Genomic DNA, 16412 nt, shown 5'->3' with positions numbered 1-16412 from the left:
TAAGCCTTCATTCTTCCATTCTTCAATATTTGCTACCTCCTTCTAATAGTAATAGCATTATTTTTGAGCACACCTGATAACATCCTTTTTCAAAACCTGATCTTAACCTCTAACATTCACTTTAAATGTGATATGTAAAAATATGAATAACAATATTCCCCGTTTCTAATTTTTTAAATCTAATTTTTAGTACAGTCACTCTTGTTTTTATTTAAGAAAGATCCTTCCTATCCATCATTTCTCATTCTCTCGGAAGTTTCACTTCTTCTCTTTTTGACTTGCCTCCCATACTCCAGCGATGGTAAAACTCGTTGGGACAGCAATAGCTTTTAAAAATGGTACCGACCTTTTAAAGAAACAGACAATTATTTTGCTGGTGATAGAAAACCATCCGTTCAAGTTTTTTTTCCAGCCCCTATGCTGGTACCACAGATAAGCTGGGATGACCAATTCCAGAATTCCTAGAGAAACAGAAGGGGACATTCAATTATTCCCTCTTCTATCTCTCTTCTAAGCAGAGCTGACTTGAGAATGGGGAGTTGCTGGTTACATTTCAGCTCTGAGCCTTTTACAATTTCATTTCTAATGAAAGATCAACACTCAGAAAAACAGAGTTGGGAGAGGGACCTTGGAGGTCTTCTAGTCCAACCCTGCTTAGGCAGGAAACCCTATAACATTTCAAACAAAAGTGTTACCCAGTCTCTTCTTAAAAACTTCCAGTGTTGGAGCATTCACAACTTCTGGAGGCAAGTCATTCCACTGACTAATTGTTCTAACTTGGTAGAATTCATTTTTCTAATGAACAATGCCAACCTGGTATCAGTTGTTTATGCAGTCTGGTATTAGGCTGTGTATGAGTGGTGGGATTCAATTATTTTTTTTACCACCGGTTCTGTGGGCGTGGCTTGGTGGGCGTGGCAGAAGAATACTGCAAAATCCCCACTCCCTCCCCACCCCACTAACCTGCTTTCCAGCTCCGTTCTCCTCTGCAGGGCAACCAAAAGAGACCCAGCCAATCAGCTGGGACTCAATGGGAGGCAGAGAATCGATGGGATTGGCTGGGCCAGTCAGAGGCGGCATTTGCTGGCTCTCTGAACTACTCAAAATTTCCACTACCTTTTCACACAGACAGACAGACAGACAGAATGATAGATAGATAGATGATAGTTAGAAGATAGAAGATAGATAGATAGATAGATAGATAGATAGATAGATAGATAGATAGATAGATAGATAGATAGATAGATAGATAGATATTCTTCCTTCTGTGGAAGGCAGGTGGAGTTAAACCTTTTTCCGTTTTTGCTCCGTAGAGCCCTGCTCCGGTCCATAGGGAAGCTGACTCTGAGCAAAATATGTGTCAGCTCATTCTAAAATCTATTAACATAAGAGTCTTTAATTTGATTTGCAAAAATACTGTAACAAACTCCCATCTAAACGTTGCCTTAAGGGATACAATCAGGATTGCTGGAGATTAAATTAACCTAAGTGATATTTGTCCTGTACTGCAGGTTGGCCAAGGGGGGAAAAATGCTGCTGTATTAAGTTCAGCATCCATTCTGGGGAAACACAACCATTGGATCTAAGCAACCTCTTTGTGTGTGTGTGTGTGTGTGTGTGTGTGTGTGTGTGTGTGTGTACGCTGCATGTACCCTAACACTGCTTTTATTTGTTCAGTGCAATTACTTGGGAGTTAGTATGTGGCAAGATATTATGGAGGGGTTGTTTTGTAGATATTCTAAGGGAGAGGCACACAATTTGAGATTCTAAAAATAATGGAAGGAAGGGAAAGGGGAGGAAAGGAAAGGAGGGGAAAGGGAGGAAAGGAAGGGGAAAGAAGAAGAAAAAGAATGGAAAGGAAAGGAAGGAAAGGGGAAAGGGGGAGGAAAGGAACGAAGAAGGAAGGGGAAAGAAGAAGAAAAAGAATGGAAAGGAAAGGAAGGAAAGGGGAAAAAGGGAGGAAAGGAAGGAAGGAAATACATTTCATCAATATTGCAAAATATCTACAATTAACCACAAATATAACCCTGAAAAAAAATATCCATCTTAATAAGAGTAGGATAAATTCACCAGCCTCTACACCAGCCTCTGGTCAAATAGAGAGTCTTTAGGTTTCTTTTGAAGCCATCAAACTTTCACGGTGATGAAGAGTTGATCCCAGAATTATGACTCCAGAACCAGTAGTGGAGCCATAACTCCGCTACCCAAGATTGCTACAATTTTTCAACAATGTCTCTGTGAAATATTCTGAAGTCTTGCATAAGACTATTGAAACCTCATGAGGTTTCAGGGAAAGTCTAGGAGATTTCCGTCTGTTTTTAACTGGTGGCTCTTTCATTTAACTTTTAGTATAAGTATTAATGTTTCAAATTAGTATTAAGGGTTGAGGATGTCTACTCTCTGCTAATAGAAGACCTCCAAGATTCCTTCCAACTCTGTAATTTTATTATTCAGTTAATCTGGATCCCCAACTGCTCTTGAGGGCAACTCAACCAGTGATGGGATTCAGCCAGTTCACACCAGTTTGGGAGAACCGGTTGTTAACTTTCTGAACAGTTTGGCGAACTGGTTGTTGGAAGAAATCATTAGGGCAGAGAACCGGTTGTTTAAATTATTTGAATCCCACCACTGAACTCAGCCATACTGAAATATGTCGTAGAAGACCACAAAAAAAAAAAAAAAGAATGAGTTGAAACGTGGCTCTTCATTAGTTAATCACAGCCATGAAAATGAAGGGGAAAAAAGAGATTTTAAGTTTATTGTGGAGTGGGGTAAATGTCCCAGGAATTCAGGGTAGATTGCTTAGAGCCATGAGGTTCTTGGCTCCACAAATGAGTTTTTTGACCCATAATAAGCTCAAGCTTGATTTAATAGGTTGCATTTCACTGCCTTTATGGACATCCTTACATCTTCTTTGTAGAGTAATTATCTTTACACACATCGGATGTGGCAATGTAATTGACTCTTGCTTTTGTACAGTTATAGGTTAATGAACCAAACTGATGGAGAGGTGGAGGCTTTGGGGGAGGGTTTTGCTTTCTTTCTTTCTTTTTTTCCAGACAACTAAAACGGTTATCACTGGTGGCTTTGGGTTGTTCTCAGATAGAAGCTCGGAAGGGGTGGGATTCTTGTCTTCTGGAGATGCAGGCTAGTAATTAGTAACTTGCCAGTTTTGCAGCTCAGGTTACTCCGGGGACAGCTGCAATAAACAAAGTTGCAGTGAACTCTTAAAGCACCTTGAGTTTGGAAGATGGAACTCCATCTGTCCGTGGATGGATGCCAGCAACCATAATTCTTCTGATCTCAAAGCCAAGTAGCTGAGGAGATGCAGGACAGGTCAGAACAGAGCTGACGGCACAAAATTAAGGTGTTAACTTCTAAAGTCCAAACATGCTGGATGGGTTTCAGCTTGGAAAACAAATGGGGAAGAAGCTACGTTCCTAACTCTACAGACTGCCTGCCTCTCTCTCACCTGAGATGCTGTCAACCTGTAAAAGGTTGTTGAGACTCTAAAAAGAATGCAGAGAAAAGCAGCAAAGATGATTAGGGGACTGGAGGCTAAAACATATAAAGAACAATTGATGAAATTGGGGGTGTCTAATTTAGTGAAAAGAAGGACTAGGGGTGACATGATAGCAGTGCTCCAATATCTCAGGGGCTGCCCCAAAGAAGAGGGAGTCAAGATATTCTCCAAAGCACCTGAAGGCTGGACAAGAATCAATGGGTGGAAACTTATCAGGGAGAGAAGCAACTTAGAACTAGGGAGAAATTTGCTGACGGTTAGAACAATTAATCAGTGGAACAACTTTCCTCCAGAAGTTGTGAATGTTCCAACACTGGAAGTTTTTAAGAAGAGATTTGTCTGAAGTGGTGTAGGGTTTCCTGCCTAAGCAAGGGGTTGGACTAGAAGACCTCCAAGGCCCCTTCCAACTCTGTTATTCTGTTGTTATTATTATTATTCTGTTATCCTGCTATTTATTGATCATGCTCAAGATTGTTACTTTTTTTTTTTTTTCATTGATTTGTAACATTTTTAACTGCTTTTACTAGTATATTATAATTGATGAGCTTTTTAAAAAGTATGCTTTGGACGGGTCCAGGATCCAGAAGAAAAAATATGCAGTGACTTCAAAGATATGCAGACTAGGGTTGATGCTCTTTCTGTGAGATTTGCAACGATCTCTGATTTCTAACTGGAAGTATCCACAGAGATATTAGCTTAAAGAACCGAATATGGATTGCTATTTCAACCCGTATTGGACCAGGGTTTTTAAATTACCATGATACAAAGGACTACCTTTGCATCTAAGTTTCAGGATTTTTCTACATCCCGATGTAGAAATTCCACACTATTTTGAAATCCTATTTCTATTAAACACTTTTTTTAAGCTGGCTTAGTATAAGGAAGATGTTTAGCGTAAAATTTATTAGTGATGTGCCCTTTAATTTAGCCTGTCTAATTGATGCTAATTTGGTTAGATTGCAGTAAATTATACCTTTACTATAGCTACGCATGGGTCAAGAAATCCATTCCAACAGGTTAGGTAATTTTTTCACGTAGCATATATATATTGCAATCAGTTTCCAAAATAATTGTTTTCTTACATATTACTGTCAGGGAGAAAAGTGCCCCACTTGCTCCAGTCGATGTGCTCTCATTTCCCAGACATTCAGAATTCATCTTTCATCTTATCTATATTTGAAACAAAGACAAAGGTTAGGGAATTAATGCTTTCAGTCTTAAATAAAGTGGAATCATTAAAAGTGACCCTAACTCCAGGGTGCAATCTACGTTTATCACATGGGAAGATATGATGAAAATGAAAAATATGCCCCATCTCATTCTCTCACAACTTTATCTTAACTTCTGGCCTGTTGGAATGAGTTGGGTTCAAATGGTTAGCCCGGAAAATAACTGATCTGGTTGCAACAGAAAGTAAAGAAACATTTCAGTGCAGGTAAAAGTTCTAAAAAGTCACCTCTAATGGCCATTATTTCATAAGAGTTGGTTGGTTGGTTGCAGTGGTGGGATTCAAATTTTTTTGCTACTAGTTCTGTGGGCGTGGCTTGGTGGGCATGGCAGGGGAAGGATACTGTAAAATCTCCATTCCCTCTGCACCCCACTAACCTGCTTTCCAGCTCCGTCCTCCTGTGCAGGGCAACAAAAGAAGACCCAGCCGATCAGCTGGGACTCAATGGGAGGCGGAGAATAGATGGGGCGAGGCCAGTCAGAGGTGGCCAGTTCTCCAAACTACTCAAAATTTCCGCTACCAGAACTGGTCAGAACCTGCTGAATACCACCTCTGGTTACTTGGACTTTACTGTCTGAATTGCATCCTGTTTTAATTTTTAGATTGAAAATAACACAGTGTTGGTATTAAAATAGTTCCTAAAACATTTGTACCATACTCGTTCTTCTAAGAATAGAATAGAATAGAATAGAATAGAATAGAATAGAATAGAATAGAATAGAATAGAACAGAATAGAATAGAATAGAATAGAATAGAATAGAATAGAACAGAATAGAATAGAATAGAATAGAAGCTGGAAGGGACCTTGGAGGTCTTCTAGTCCAGCCCCTGCTCAAGCAGGAGAACCTATACCATCTCAGACAAGTCCAGTCGCTTCTTTAAAAATAATCCAGTGATGGAGTGTCCATGATTTCTGAAGGCAAGTTGTTCCACTGGTTAATTGTCCTCGCTGTTCAGAAGTTTCTCCTTAATTCCAGGTTGCTTCTCCCTTTGTTTATTTTCCATCCATTATTTCTTGTCCTGCCCTCTGGTGGTTCCTGGATTCTCTTTCATGACCGTCAACCCCATAACTGCTTCTTTATTTATCATCTGGGGGGTCTGCTAACTCAGCCAATCAAGGATCATGCCATCCTGTGTCCCTAATCACAGATCATGTAAAGTTCTCAGATGCCATGATGGTGGTAAACTTGAGGTTGAAGCATCCCTAGCTTTGTGGAAACAGTGGAAATCAAATAATCTCTTAACAGAGTAACAGAGTCAGAAGGGTCTTCTTGGAGGTCTTCTATCCAACCCCTGCTCCAAAAAGAGACCCTATACATCCCAGATATATGGCCGTCTACTCTCTTTTTAAAAACCTCCAGTGATGGAGCATCCATAACTTCTGAAGGCAAGTCATGCCAAGGATTAATTTTCTCACTGTTAGGAGATTTCTACTTCGTTCTAGGTGGCTTCTCTCCGTGATTAGTTTCCAGCTGCTGCTTCTTCTCCTGGCCTTGGGGGCTTTGGAGAATAGGGTGGACCCCCTCTTCTTTGTGGCAGCCCCTCAAAAAACTCTTACCATGTAGCAACCTGGAGTCAGAAGGACAAGAGGCTTTCCTTAAATATGAATAAAGGACAAAATAAGATGTCACAAAGAAAATTCTTCAGCATTGTGGCAATTAAGAACAATAGTGTTTGGCAGTGATAACTTCACTGATGAAGTGTGTTTGCGCATGAAGTGTTTGGCCTCTCCACTTGGAGAAGGAGATACAGGCACACATGGCAGATTCTCTAAATCTTTGCCCAAAGGCATGTTTGCCTCTTGACAATAGAGAAGGCAGCTAGAGAGAATGGGAGGGAGGGAGGGAGGGTGTCAGAATCTGCCAATAGTGCGTATGCATTCCAACCCAGGCATATTTGGAAGAAAATGTATGCAAAATGGTGTGGAGATGAGAGCCAACCGAAAAGCATTTCAGTAACATCTTGACACAAAGAGAGAAAGAGAAAAATAGACCAAAAGAGAGAGAGAGAAAGGAATGAGAGTGAGAAAGAGAAGGAGTGAACAAGAAAGGGAGAGAAGGAAAGAGAGGAAAAGAGAGAGGATGGGAGAAAGAGAGACAGACAGAAAAAAAGTGAGGGAGAAACAGACAGAAAGAATGAGAGTGAAAAAGAGTGAGAGACAGAGAGTGAGAGAGAAAGAGTGAAAAAGAGTAAGGGAAAAAGTGAGAGATCAAAAGAGAGAGAAAAAGAGTGAGGGAGAAATGGAGGGAGAGAGAATAAGAGTGAGAGGAGGAGAGAAAGAGAAATGGAAAGAAAGGAAAAGTGAGGGAGAAATAGAGAGGAAGAATGAGAATGAGAAAGAGAAAGAGAGTGAGAAAGAAGGAAGGAGAGACAAAGTGAGAGTGAGAGAGAAAGAGTGAGAAAAGAGTGAGGAAGAAATAAGGAAAAGGAATGAGCGTGAGAAAGAAAGAATGGGAGAGAAAGAAGGAGAGAGAGAGAAAAAGTGAGAGACAGACAGAGAGGGGGGAAAGAGGGAGAGAGAGAGAGAGAGAGAGAGAGAGAGAGTCTAGTTGACTAGTCACATTATCCAACTTTGATGAGCAACCTTCATCCTTCAGACAAAAATATCTAAGCTCTTGTAAGTGCAGTAAGTAGGATCAAGAAGTTCATTATTGATTTCAGTTTGTTTCTCTTTTCAAGTTCATGGTGGTGAAATCTATTCAAGGCACTTTCTTTTTTTATTCCTTCACATCACACGTTCCATTCAAGTCGGGCTTATTCTCTGCCACCCACCCAAGCTGTGCTTGACAAAAGGGATCTCCCCAGGCTCCCGTTGGGTGTCTCTTTGGGTCTCAAAAGCCCGGCTTCTGTTTGTTCTCCATTGCAAGCAGATTCCTTCCAGGTGGGATAAGAAAGGAGGGGGGGGAAGGGAGGAAGAAAGGAAGGAAAAGGAAGGAGAGGGAGGAAGGAACGAAGGAATGAAAGAAGGAAAAGAGGGAGGAGGGAAGGAAGGAGAGGGATGAAAGAATGAAGGAATGAAAGGAGGGAGGGAGGGAGGAGAAGGAAGGAAGGAAGGAAGGAAGGAAGGAAGGAACGAAGGACGAAGGAACGAAGGAATGAAAGAAGGAAGAGAGGGAGGAGGGAAGGAAGGAGAGGGATGAAAGAATGAAGGAATGAAAGGAGGGAGGGAAGGGAGGAAGGAAGGACGGAAGGAGAGGGAGGAAGGAACGAAGGAATGAAAGAAGGAAAAGAGGGAGGGAGGGGAGGAAGGAAAGAAGGAAGGAAGGAAGGAAGGAAGGAAGGAAGGAAGGAAATGGAAGAAGAGGGGGGAAGAAATTTCTTTCTTTCTCTTTCTTTCTTTCTTTCTTTCTTTCTTTCTTTCTTTCTTTCTTTCTTTCTCTCTCTCTCTTTCTTTCTTTCTTTCTTTCTTTCTTCCCCTCTCTCTTTCTTTCTCTCTTTCTATTTCTCTCTTTCTTTCTTTTTTTCCAACACCCTCTCCTCTCCAAGTCTTTGGTGATTTAACCCACCCTTGCAAACACAGAGAGAGAGGGGGGGATCTTTTTGTATTTTTCACTAGGCTCCAAAATGAAAGCCACTATGTGGAGAGAGGGAGAGGGAGAGGGAGAGGGAGAGAGAGAGAGGGAGAGGGAGAGAGCAAAGGGAAGCGAAAGAGAGAGAGCAATGGCCCCTTTTCTTTCTGGCTGCCATTTGCTTCGACTGGACCTTCTTTTCTCTGTAATGCTTGATTGGTCATATTTGGAAATCTCATCCAGACTGGTCACGTTTCTCATCACATCTGAGAGTTGCTGTGCTTTGCATGGCAATTAGGCTTTTCTTTGTTTCATCTCCCGGCTGTTTGCCGAAGCTTCCTGCAGCAGATTCAAAGACCACGGCCGATTGCTGCAGTGCTTGCACACACACACACACACACACACAAAAAGATGGGGGGGGGCCTGGTCCTTTTTCAGGCCACCTGAAAAAAAAAACCAGTGATTACCCAGGAAAACAGAGCTGGAAGGAATACTCGTTTTCAGCTCTCGCTTTTGGAATGGGTTCTTCAGATACCTTCTTCTCCATCCTTGTGAGGGAACCGGGGGATTCTGCCCGCATTGAGTGAAATAAACGGGTTGGGTCTTATCACACAAGGTCCATGATGTAGACCACAGTCAATGTTTGGGTAGATGTTTGATTGGTTTACAAATAACTCCAAGCCTGAGCATATCCAACCTACCTTTCTCCTTCCATTTCACCCCACAACAAGAACCCTGGTGAGGTGGGTTGGGATGAGAGAGGGGGACTGTCCCAAAGTCACCCATCTGGCTTTCATGCCTAAAGTGGGACTGGAACTCACCACCCCCTGGTGATTGACCTAAAATAACCCAGCAGCTGTCATGTCTAAGGTGGGACTAGAACTCACTGTCTCCTGGTGATTGGCATAACACAACGCAATTAGCTTTCATGCCTAAGGTGGTTCTAGACCTCCCCATCTCCTGGTGATTGGCCCACGTTCACCCAGCAGCTTTCATGCCCAATGCAGGACTAGAACTCCCAGTCTCCTAGTGATTGGGCCAAAGTCACCCAATCATCTTTCATGCCTAAGGCGGGACTAGAGCTTACCGTCTTCTAGTGATTGGCCCCAAAGTCATTCAGCTGGCTTTCGTTCCTAAGATGGGACTAGAACTCACAATCTCTAGCCTGGTGACTTAACCACTGGACCAAACTGGCTTTCCACATGTTCACTTGTTGGACAGATATCTCTATAGGACAATATATAAAAGCTGAAAGAAATGAATCCATGAGCAAACGGGATGTATCAAAGAGAGCCAAACTCTTCCTATTTTATCGACTCTTGCAGAGATTGCAGAAAATAGAAAAGAAATGTTTAACTCTTCAAATACAAGGTAGTCAAGATACAGCTCTCTTTTAAATTAACATTAAAGCATCAGTGCATAATTGATTGTCCACCATTGGCAATTTTTGAGGGGAAGGATTCAAGGTTCCAGAGGACCATAAATCAAAAGTCATATAAAAGGATATTTAATTCATTTTCTTCTTCCATCTTCTCCATGAGCAGATTTGGGTGTGTACACATATCCCCACATGAATTTGTGTGTGTGTGGGGGGGGGTATTCAGCTTCCACCAAAAGTGGCTACCTAAAAATCAACCGGAACAAAGATCTAAGAAAAATGCCTAGCGAACAAGGATTTAGAGATCTAAGAATGAGAAAATGAAGCTTCAAACATGACTTTTCCTTTAACCTTTATAACAAAAATATTATCTCTTATGCCTCTTGGTTGACCTTCAATTCAACGGTTGGGTGAACCCAACTTTTGAAATGATGGGACTTGCTGTGACAAGGTTTGTACATGCCAAGTTCATCTACCGGTGGCATCTCATGACAGGCAATTTTTATTTTTATTTATTTATTTTTTATTTTATTTTTTATTTGTCAATTGCTTGCAAGATAATAGGTATAAGTAAAAACAAGTAAGTAAGAAAAAGAAAAAAAAGAAAAAATATATAAAAGAAACAATAGGACAGGGACGGTAGGCATGTTGGTGCGCTTATGCCCTACAGGCCTCTTAGGAAGGGGGTGAGGTCAACAGTAGACAGTCTAAGTTTTTGGGGTTTGGGGAAGAAACCACAGTCAGGTAGAGTATTCCAGACATTGACCACTCTGTTGCTGAAGTATTTCCTGCAATCAAGTTTGGTGCAGTTAACCTTGAGTTTGTATCTATTGTTTGCTCTTGTGTTGTTAAGCTGAAGTATTCATTGACAGGTAGGACATTGCAATGTATGATTTTATATACTATACTTAGATCGGATCGAAGGCGGCGTAGTTCTAGGTTTTCTAGGTCTAGAATTTCGAGTCTGGTGGCATAAGGTATTCTGCAACGAGTAGAGGAGTGGAGAACTCTTCTTGTGAAATATTTCTGGACTTTCTCAACTGTGTTAATATCAGATACATAATGTGGGTTCCAGACTGATGAGCTGTATTCAAGTATTGGTCTAGCAAATGTTCTGTATGCTCTAGTTATTAGTGTAATATTACCAGAGAAAAAGCTACGTAAGATTAGGTTAACAACTCTTAATGCCTTTTTGGCTATGTAGTTACAGTGGGCTCTAGCACTTAGGTCATTAGAGATGAGTATTCCAAGATCCTTGACAGAGTCTGACCCCTTCTGGTAGCTGAGATGATGTTTCAGCTTTTGCCGATAGACCTCACCTCTTTTCCTCATTAATTACATTCCATTTTTCCTAGCAACCATCTCCTAGCACCTGTTGCTCATATTTCTTCTTTCCAACATTCCATACCCTTGGACCACTCCTGACTAATGATCCTCCATCACTCTGTATCATGCCATTAACCATCTTACAAATTTCAGATTAGGAGGGGAAGTGATTATGAACAGCAATATGGAGGTTATCTTGAAGTAGCTATGGTGTCCTGGAGGCATACACCTTTTATGTATGTATATGGAGATACTGCAAAATGGCTCCTTGCTGATTGGCCAAGTGCATCTCCTAAGAACCATGGCTGAGACTGAAGGTACTTGGGACATCTTCATGCACACAGATACAGCTTCTTGCTAGTAACATTTTTGGTAATAGTTGCTTTGGTCTTGTGGAGAGCTGAACAAAGGATCTTGCTTAAATTTACAATAATGAAATGTAATCAGCGTCTCTGGGGTAGCAAATGTGCTTCTCCATTTCTTTTTAAGGTGGATAGATAGATGATAGATAGATAGATAGATAGCTAGATAGATAGATAGATAGATAGATAATGATCTTAGGAGAAATAGGTTGTTCCTGTTCATAACAAATGAACTACCTGAGAGAGGGAGTAACTGGCCCGAAGTCACTCAACCAGCTTTCATGCCCAAGGCTGGACTAGAACTCACCATCTCCTGATGATTGCCCCCAAACTACTAGGCTGATTTTCATACCTAAATTGGGTCTAGAATACACAGTCTCCTGAGGACTGGCCCAATCTCCCCCAGATGGCTTTCATGGCTAAGGCAGTACTAGAAGTCATCATATTCTGGTGATCTGCCCAAAATCATTCAGTTGACTTTTGTGCCCAAAACAGAACTAGAACTCATCGTCTCCTGGTGATTGGCTCAAATTCTTCCAACCAGCTTTCACACCTAATGTGGGACTAGAACTCACCATCTCCCATGTTCTAGCCTGGTGCCTTAACCACTAGACCAAGCTAACTCTTTTGTGGCCCTATCTTTAAGGTCCATTGACGGCTGGAGTTGAAACAGGTTCCCATGCTGTGGCTCTCCTAAGAAATCACGCTTGGTTCATATCAGCCAGATGAATGAAAATTGAACCATCTCCAAAGACATCTATCTATTCACAATTTCCCTCCAGGATTCTTTGCCTCTTGATTTAACCAGGCTTCTTCTTGTCGGTTCTTGATGGAGCCCAACGGCAGGTCAACATCAAGGAAAGGATGAGTAGTAAGGGAAAGAAAATGAATGGGAGCCATCTTCTGCTGATCTCTCTGACAATAATGGATGTTTATGGTCAGCATTTAGAGGAAGCGCTAGTTAGTTTGTCCAAAGAAATTCAGTCTTCAACTTTCTGCCCCTGGGAAGCCGAAAATACCTAAGCAGGAAATAAGAAAGGAAGGTAAACTATGAATGATAATTTTGGTGACCGTCTGATGGAATGGATTAATGTGCGGTGAAACACCTCTGGGGGCACCAGGCAGACTCTGTAGGATAAAAACCTGCCAGTGTTGACAGATGAAAAAGGTCATCAGTGAAGCAGTGTCAGATGGTGTTAGCCCTATCTTAAAAAAAATAAAATAAAATCTGAATTAATTGGGGCAAAAGAAGAAAGGAGAAAATGTTCCTCCATGGGTTCAGAGGGAAGCAGACTTAAATGCCTTCTTTAAAAAGGTAAGATGATCAGAATCTAAATTATGGACAACCCAACGGTTGGAAAGGTTTCTAATAAGCTTTTCTGGGCCTAGATTTGTCACAGTTATGTGACAACAAGAGGGGTGGGGAGGAGGAGGGGAGGAAAGAGAAGGAGAAGAGGAGGAAGAAGTGGAAGGAGGAGCTGGAGGAGGAGGAGGAGGAGGAGGAAGAAGAGGAGGAGGAAGAAGAAAAGAGGAAGAAGAAGAAGGAGAAGAAAAGAGGAAGAAGAAGAAGGGGAAGGGGGAAGAAGGAGGAGGAGGAGGAGGAGGAGGAGGAGGAGGAGGAAGAAGAAGAAGAAGAAGAAGAAGAAGAAGAAGAAGAAGAAGAAGAAGAAGAAGAAGAAGAAGAAGAAGAAGAAGAAGAAGAAGAAGAAGAAGAAGAAGAAGAAGAAGAAGAAAAAATATCTATTTGTTAATGAATGATCACCCCCCCCAAAAAAAAAATCATGCTACAAACTAATGTGATTTTCTCTACTTCTTCCACATCCATTTCTGCTCCAAAGTGAATATTCATATGTCTCAGAAAAATGGTTAACAGAGCAATCAAACATTTCCTCCTCTATAAGATGCCAGAAGAGGAGGTAATTTCACTTGATTTCGGTGTAGGACTTTGCATGGATCAATTATGCATTTTTTTTCTTTTGGAGCACTCAGTGTTCTTTAGTGCTCTTTGGGAATATTAGCAACATTTTGAGGTATGGAAAAAGGAGTCAGCACAAATTCTTCCTGCATTCTCCTCCCTCTTTATGTCCAAGAAAACAAGTCCATTTTCTTGTAAACAATGAAGAGGTGAGGATGTGGAAATTAAATACGATTAAGTCGTAGTCTACATTTCTCTCCGACTGGGCCACCTTCTGATTTGTTGGCTGTTGTTTTAAGAAACACCCAAGTAGCCATTTTGAAAGGATCTTGAATATTGTGTTAATAACGACACTCTTATATTTGATTTTTAATCTCTCAGATTGCCATTTCATAATGGACAACCCATTCAAATAAAAAAAAAGGAAAGGTATCTTGTCTTTCTTTGTAAATCCAAGCTGAATCAACGGCTATCCATTTTCAAGAGTTCTAATAAATAACAGATAATCAGAGTTGGAAGGGACCTTGTAGGTCATCTAGTCCAACTCCCTGCCCAAGCAGACCTTACACCATTTCTAACAAATGGCAGTCTAGCCTTTTCTTGAAAGCCTCCAGGGATGAAGCTCCCACAACTTCTGAAGGCAACATCTCTACCATGGGTTGATTGCTCTCACTGTCAGAAAGTTTCTCCTTATTTCCAGGTTGAATCTCTCTCCTTGATCAGTTTTCATCCATTCTTTCTTGTCTGGCCTTCAGGTGCTTTGGAAAATAGTTTTGTCTCTGTGGCAGCCCCTCAAATACTGTAAGGCTGCTCTCCTATCTCCCCTGGTCCTTCTCTTCCCTAGACTAGCCAGGCCCAGTTCCTGTAACCATTCTTCATATGTTTTAGCCTCCAGTTCCCTCATCATCTTGGTTGAAATAAAGTCTTTCTAATGTGGGTGGGGTATATTATTTCAGTAGCACATGACGAAAAGGCTTAGATTTTATTGCTATGAATTGTAAAGTAAAACTAGACACCCCTCCCCTTCGTTGACCTACAGTAGGCATTTCTGCGACAAAAGAAACCCCCGTGAAAGCCATCAAGAAAGATTTCACAACAGTCAAATTAATTGGTTTTTTTTAACTGTGTTTGAATGAAGTGGTTGTCAAATAAAGCATACCCTGACAGTTAATAGTGTCATTTAGAGACATAGAATTATTGGCTTGTTATTGGATGAAAACAAAAAGCAAACACTTTGCATTAAGAAGTTTTAATGTGTTTAAAATCCTCATTAGGGATTTATGAACACAACGAGCTCAGCAGAATGCCTCATTAATAAGAAACTGAGCAGTTTGTGTCTTCTGTGGTGGAATTTCAGAGGACGGGTGTTTCTTGTTTTGCTTTGTTGTCTATGCCTGCGTGCTTGTGAGGCTGTCTGTCTATCAGTCTGAAATGAAAGCATGCACCTGCTTTAATTTCCCATTCTGCTGTCATTTAAAGCTTTCGTTTGCACTTGGACTGCCCACTGTCAGAGTTAGCCTTTCATTGCTGCGATTTCAAAATCAACTGGAGATATCATTATGTCAGAAACCATGTTGGTCTTCTTTTGCTGTTTGGTGAGCAATTAAGGAGTCTGGGGTGAAAGCACCACAGATCTAAAGGGTTTCAAACCTTGGAAGATCAGAAATCTCAGCTGTGAACAGAAATGCCAGCAACTTTTGACAAGCAAAGTTAAAATGGTTTTAAGGGGTCCTATTAAAATTTCCATCTGCCGAAATTGGCCAAATTTAATAGGTATGTCTATTCCGAGTCTAAACAAGAGTTTATCAGTGAAAAGAAGAAGTGTCCCATCGTAAATCTGTCTCGGTGTCCATTTTCAGAAACACACTTTTTACTACCAAATTGCCCAAGGCCTCCAACCTCTATGGACTCTCATGTTGGATTCAGTCTCTCCCAGTTTCACAAAGCCTGAAGTTCTTACTGTCCCAAATTTGCAAATTGTGCTAAATTCTGCCCCAGTTTTTTTTCCAATTGTAGTAAATCCTTGGCAAAAAAAAGAGAGAGAGAGAGAGAGAGAGAGAGAGAGAGAGACTGAAAGAAGATTCTTCACCCAATTTATTTTTTTAAAATAAATCTTTAAAGCTCCCACAGGTATGGCTTTAGCTATATTTGGCACAAAGGTCGATGGATTTCAGACTTATGTTCCAAAGACAGTTCTTTCTTTCTTAAATAGAGCTTGGAGTAAGTTTTCTGGGTCACATAAACTGCTTTGGGGTTCCTAGAAGGAGTGGGTGATCTATATGCTATTACTAACTCGTCAACTGGAGCAAATTAGAAGCTATTCAAGAGCCTGTTAATTCCTCTATCCCTTCTCTGTAACTTAAATTCTTCTGTACTACTATTAAAAACTGTTTATATGTTATATTAGCAAACTATCGGCCCTCAAGACCCAAGAACAACATGTGTAGTTACTTATGAGTAGTTTCCTTTATTGCCCTTCACCTATAGACAGAATCTTGCCAGTTTAAAGCAACTGTTTGCATATCTGTGTATATATTCTGAGATAAGCTAGGAACCATTTTAACCCTCTACCCTGCTGACCAATTTTTCCAAGCTCTGCTGCCTCTGCCCTCGGGGATGCAGCCCCTCCCTTCTGGAAATCCAGACTACATTCCACCACACAAACAGAAACATTATTCAGATTGCAACTAACTTAACAATTCAGTCATCTCCTCACAATGCCATTTTCTCCCCAGGAATTAACAGCAGCATGGATTCTTTAGTCATGCAGATTTTCATTTGGGATTTATTTGTTGATGTATACCTGAGCAATCATACAGATGAAGCTGTCTCTAAGTACAACTAATTAATTAAAAACTTAAGGGATGCTGATCTTTCCTTGGGGATCATACAGTGGAAAGTAATGATTGTTGTTTTACCATTTTAAAAGGTGCCATGTAACCTGTTGATATTAGCTATCTTTTATTATTACTATAGCCAGAAAAAATCCTTTTTAGATTGACAACGTGTATCCTTCTCCCTTTAGGTTAGCCTTCCCAATGACTCCAACTGTGTGGAGGAGATATTACGGGTAAGTTGAATTCTTTTTTGTCAATAATAGAATCTCCATAGTAGGTTAAGTAGCATTTAGCTTAGAACTGTAATGATATACACTGTATAGTCAAATCTCT

The 16412-nt window shown here is 40.8% G+C and overlaps 1 protein-coding gene across 2 annotated transcripts in view; it reads left to right on the top strand.

Moving 5' to 3' along the window:
• Positions 1 to 16412, top strand: part of AFF2 (ALF transcription elongation factor 2) — a 247666-nt gene that overhangs the window by 135702 nt on the left and 95552 nt on the right. For both annotated transcript variants that reach the window (XM_087972231.1, XM_087972230.1), the window contains exon 4: positions 16268 to 16312. In XM_087972231.1, coding sequence (XP_087828357.1) covers positions 16268 to 16312 — 45 coding nt within the window. The remainder of the gene's footprint in view (positions 1 to 16267; positions 16313 to 16412) is intronic.

The sequence above is a fragment of the Notechis scutatus genome, chromosome 10 (assembly GCF_049901735.1).
Source record: "Notechis scutatus isolate UNSWTSFEM ecotype Mainland chromosome 10, rNotScu1.2, whole genome shotgun sequence".
In the NCBI taxonomy this organism is placed as follows: Eukaryota; Metazoa; Chordata; class Lepidosauria; order Squamata; family Elapidae; genus Notechis; species Notechis scutatus.
This window is presented reverse-complemented; position numbering and strand designations above follow the sequence as displayed.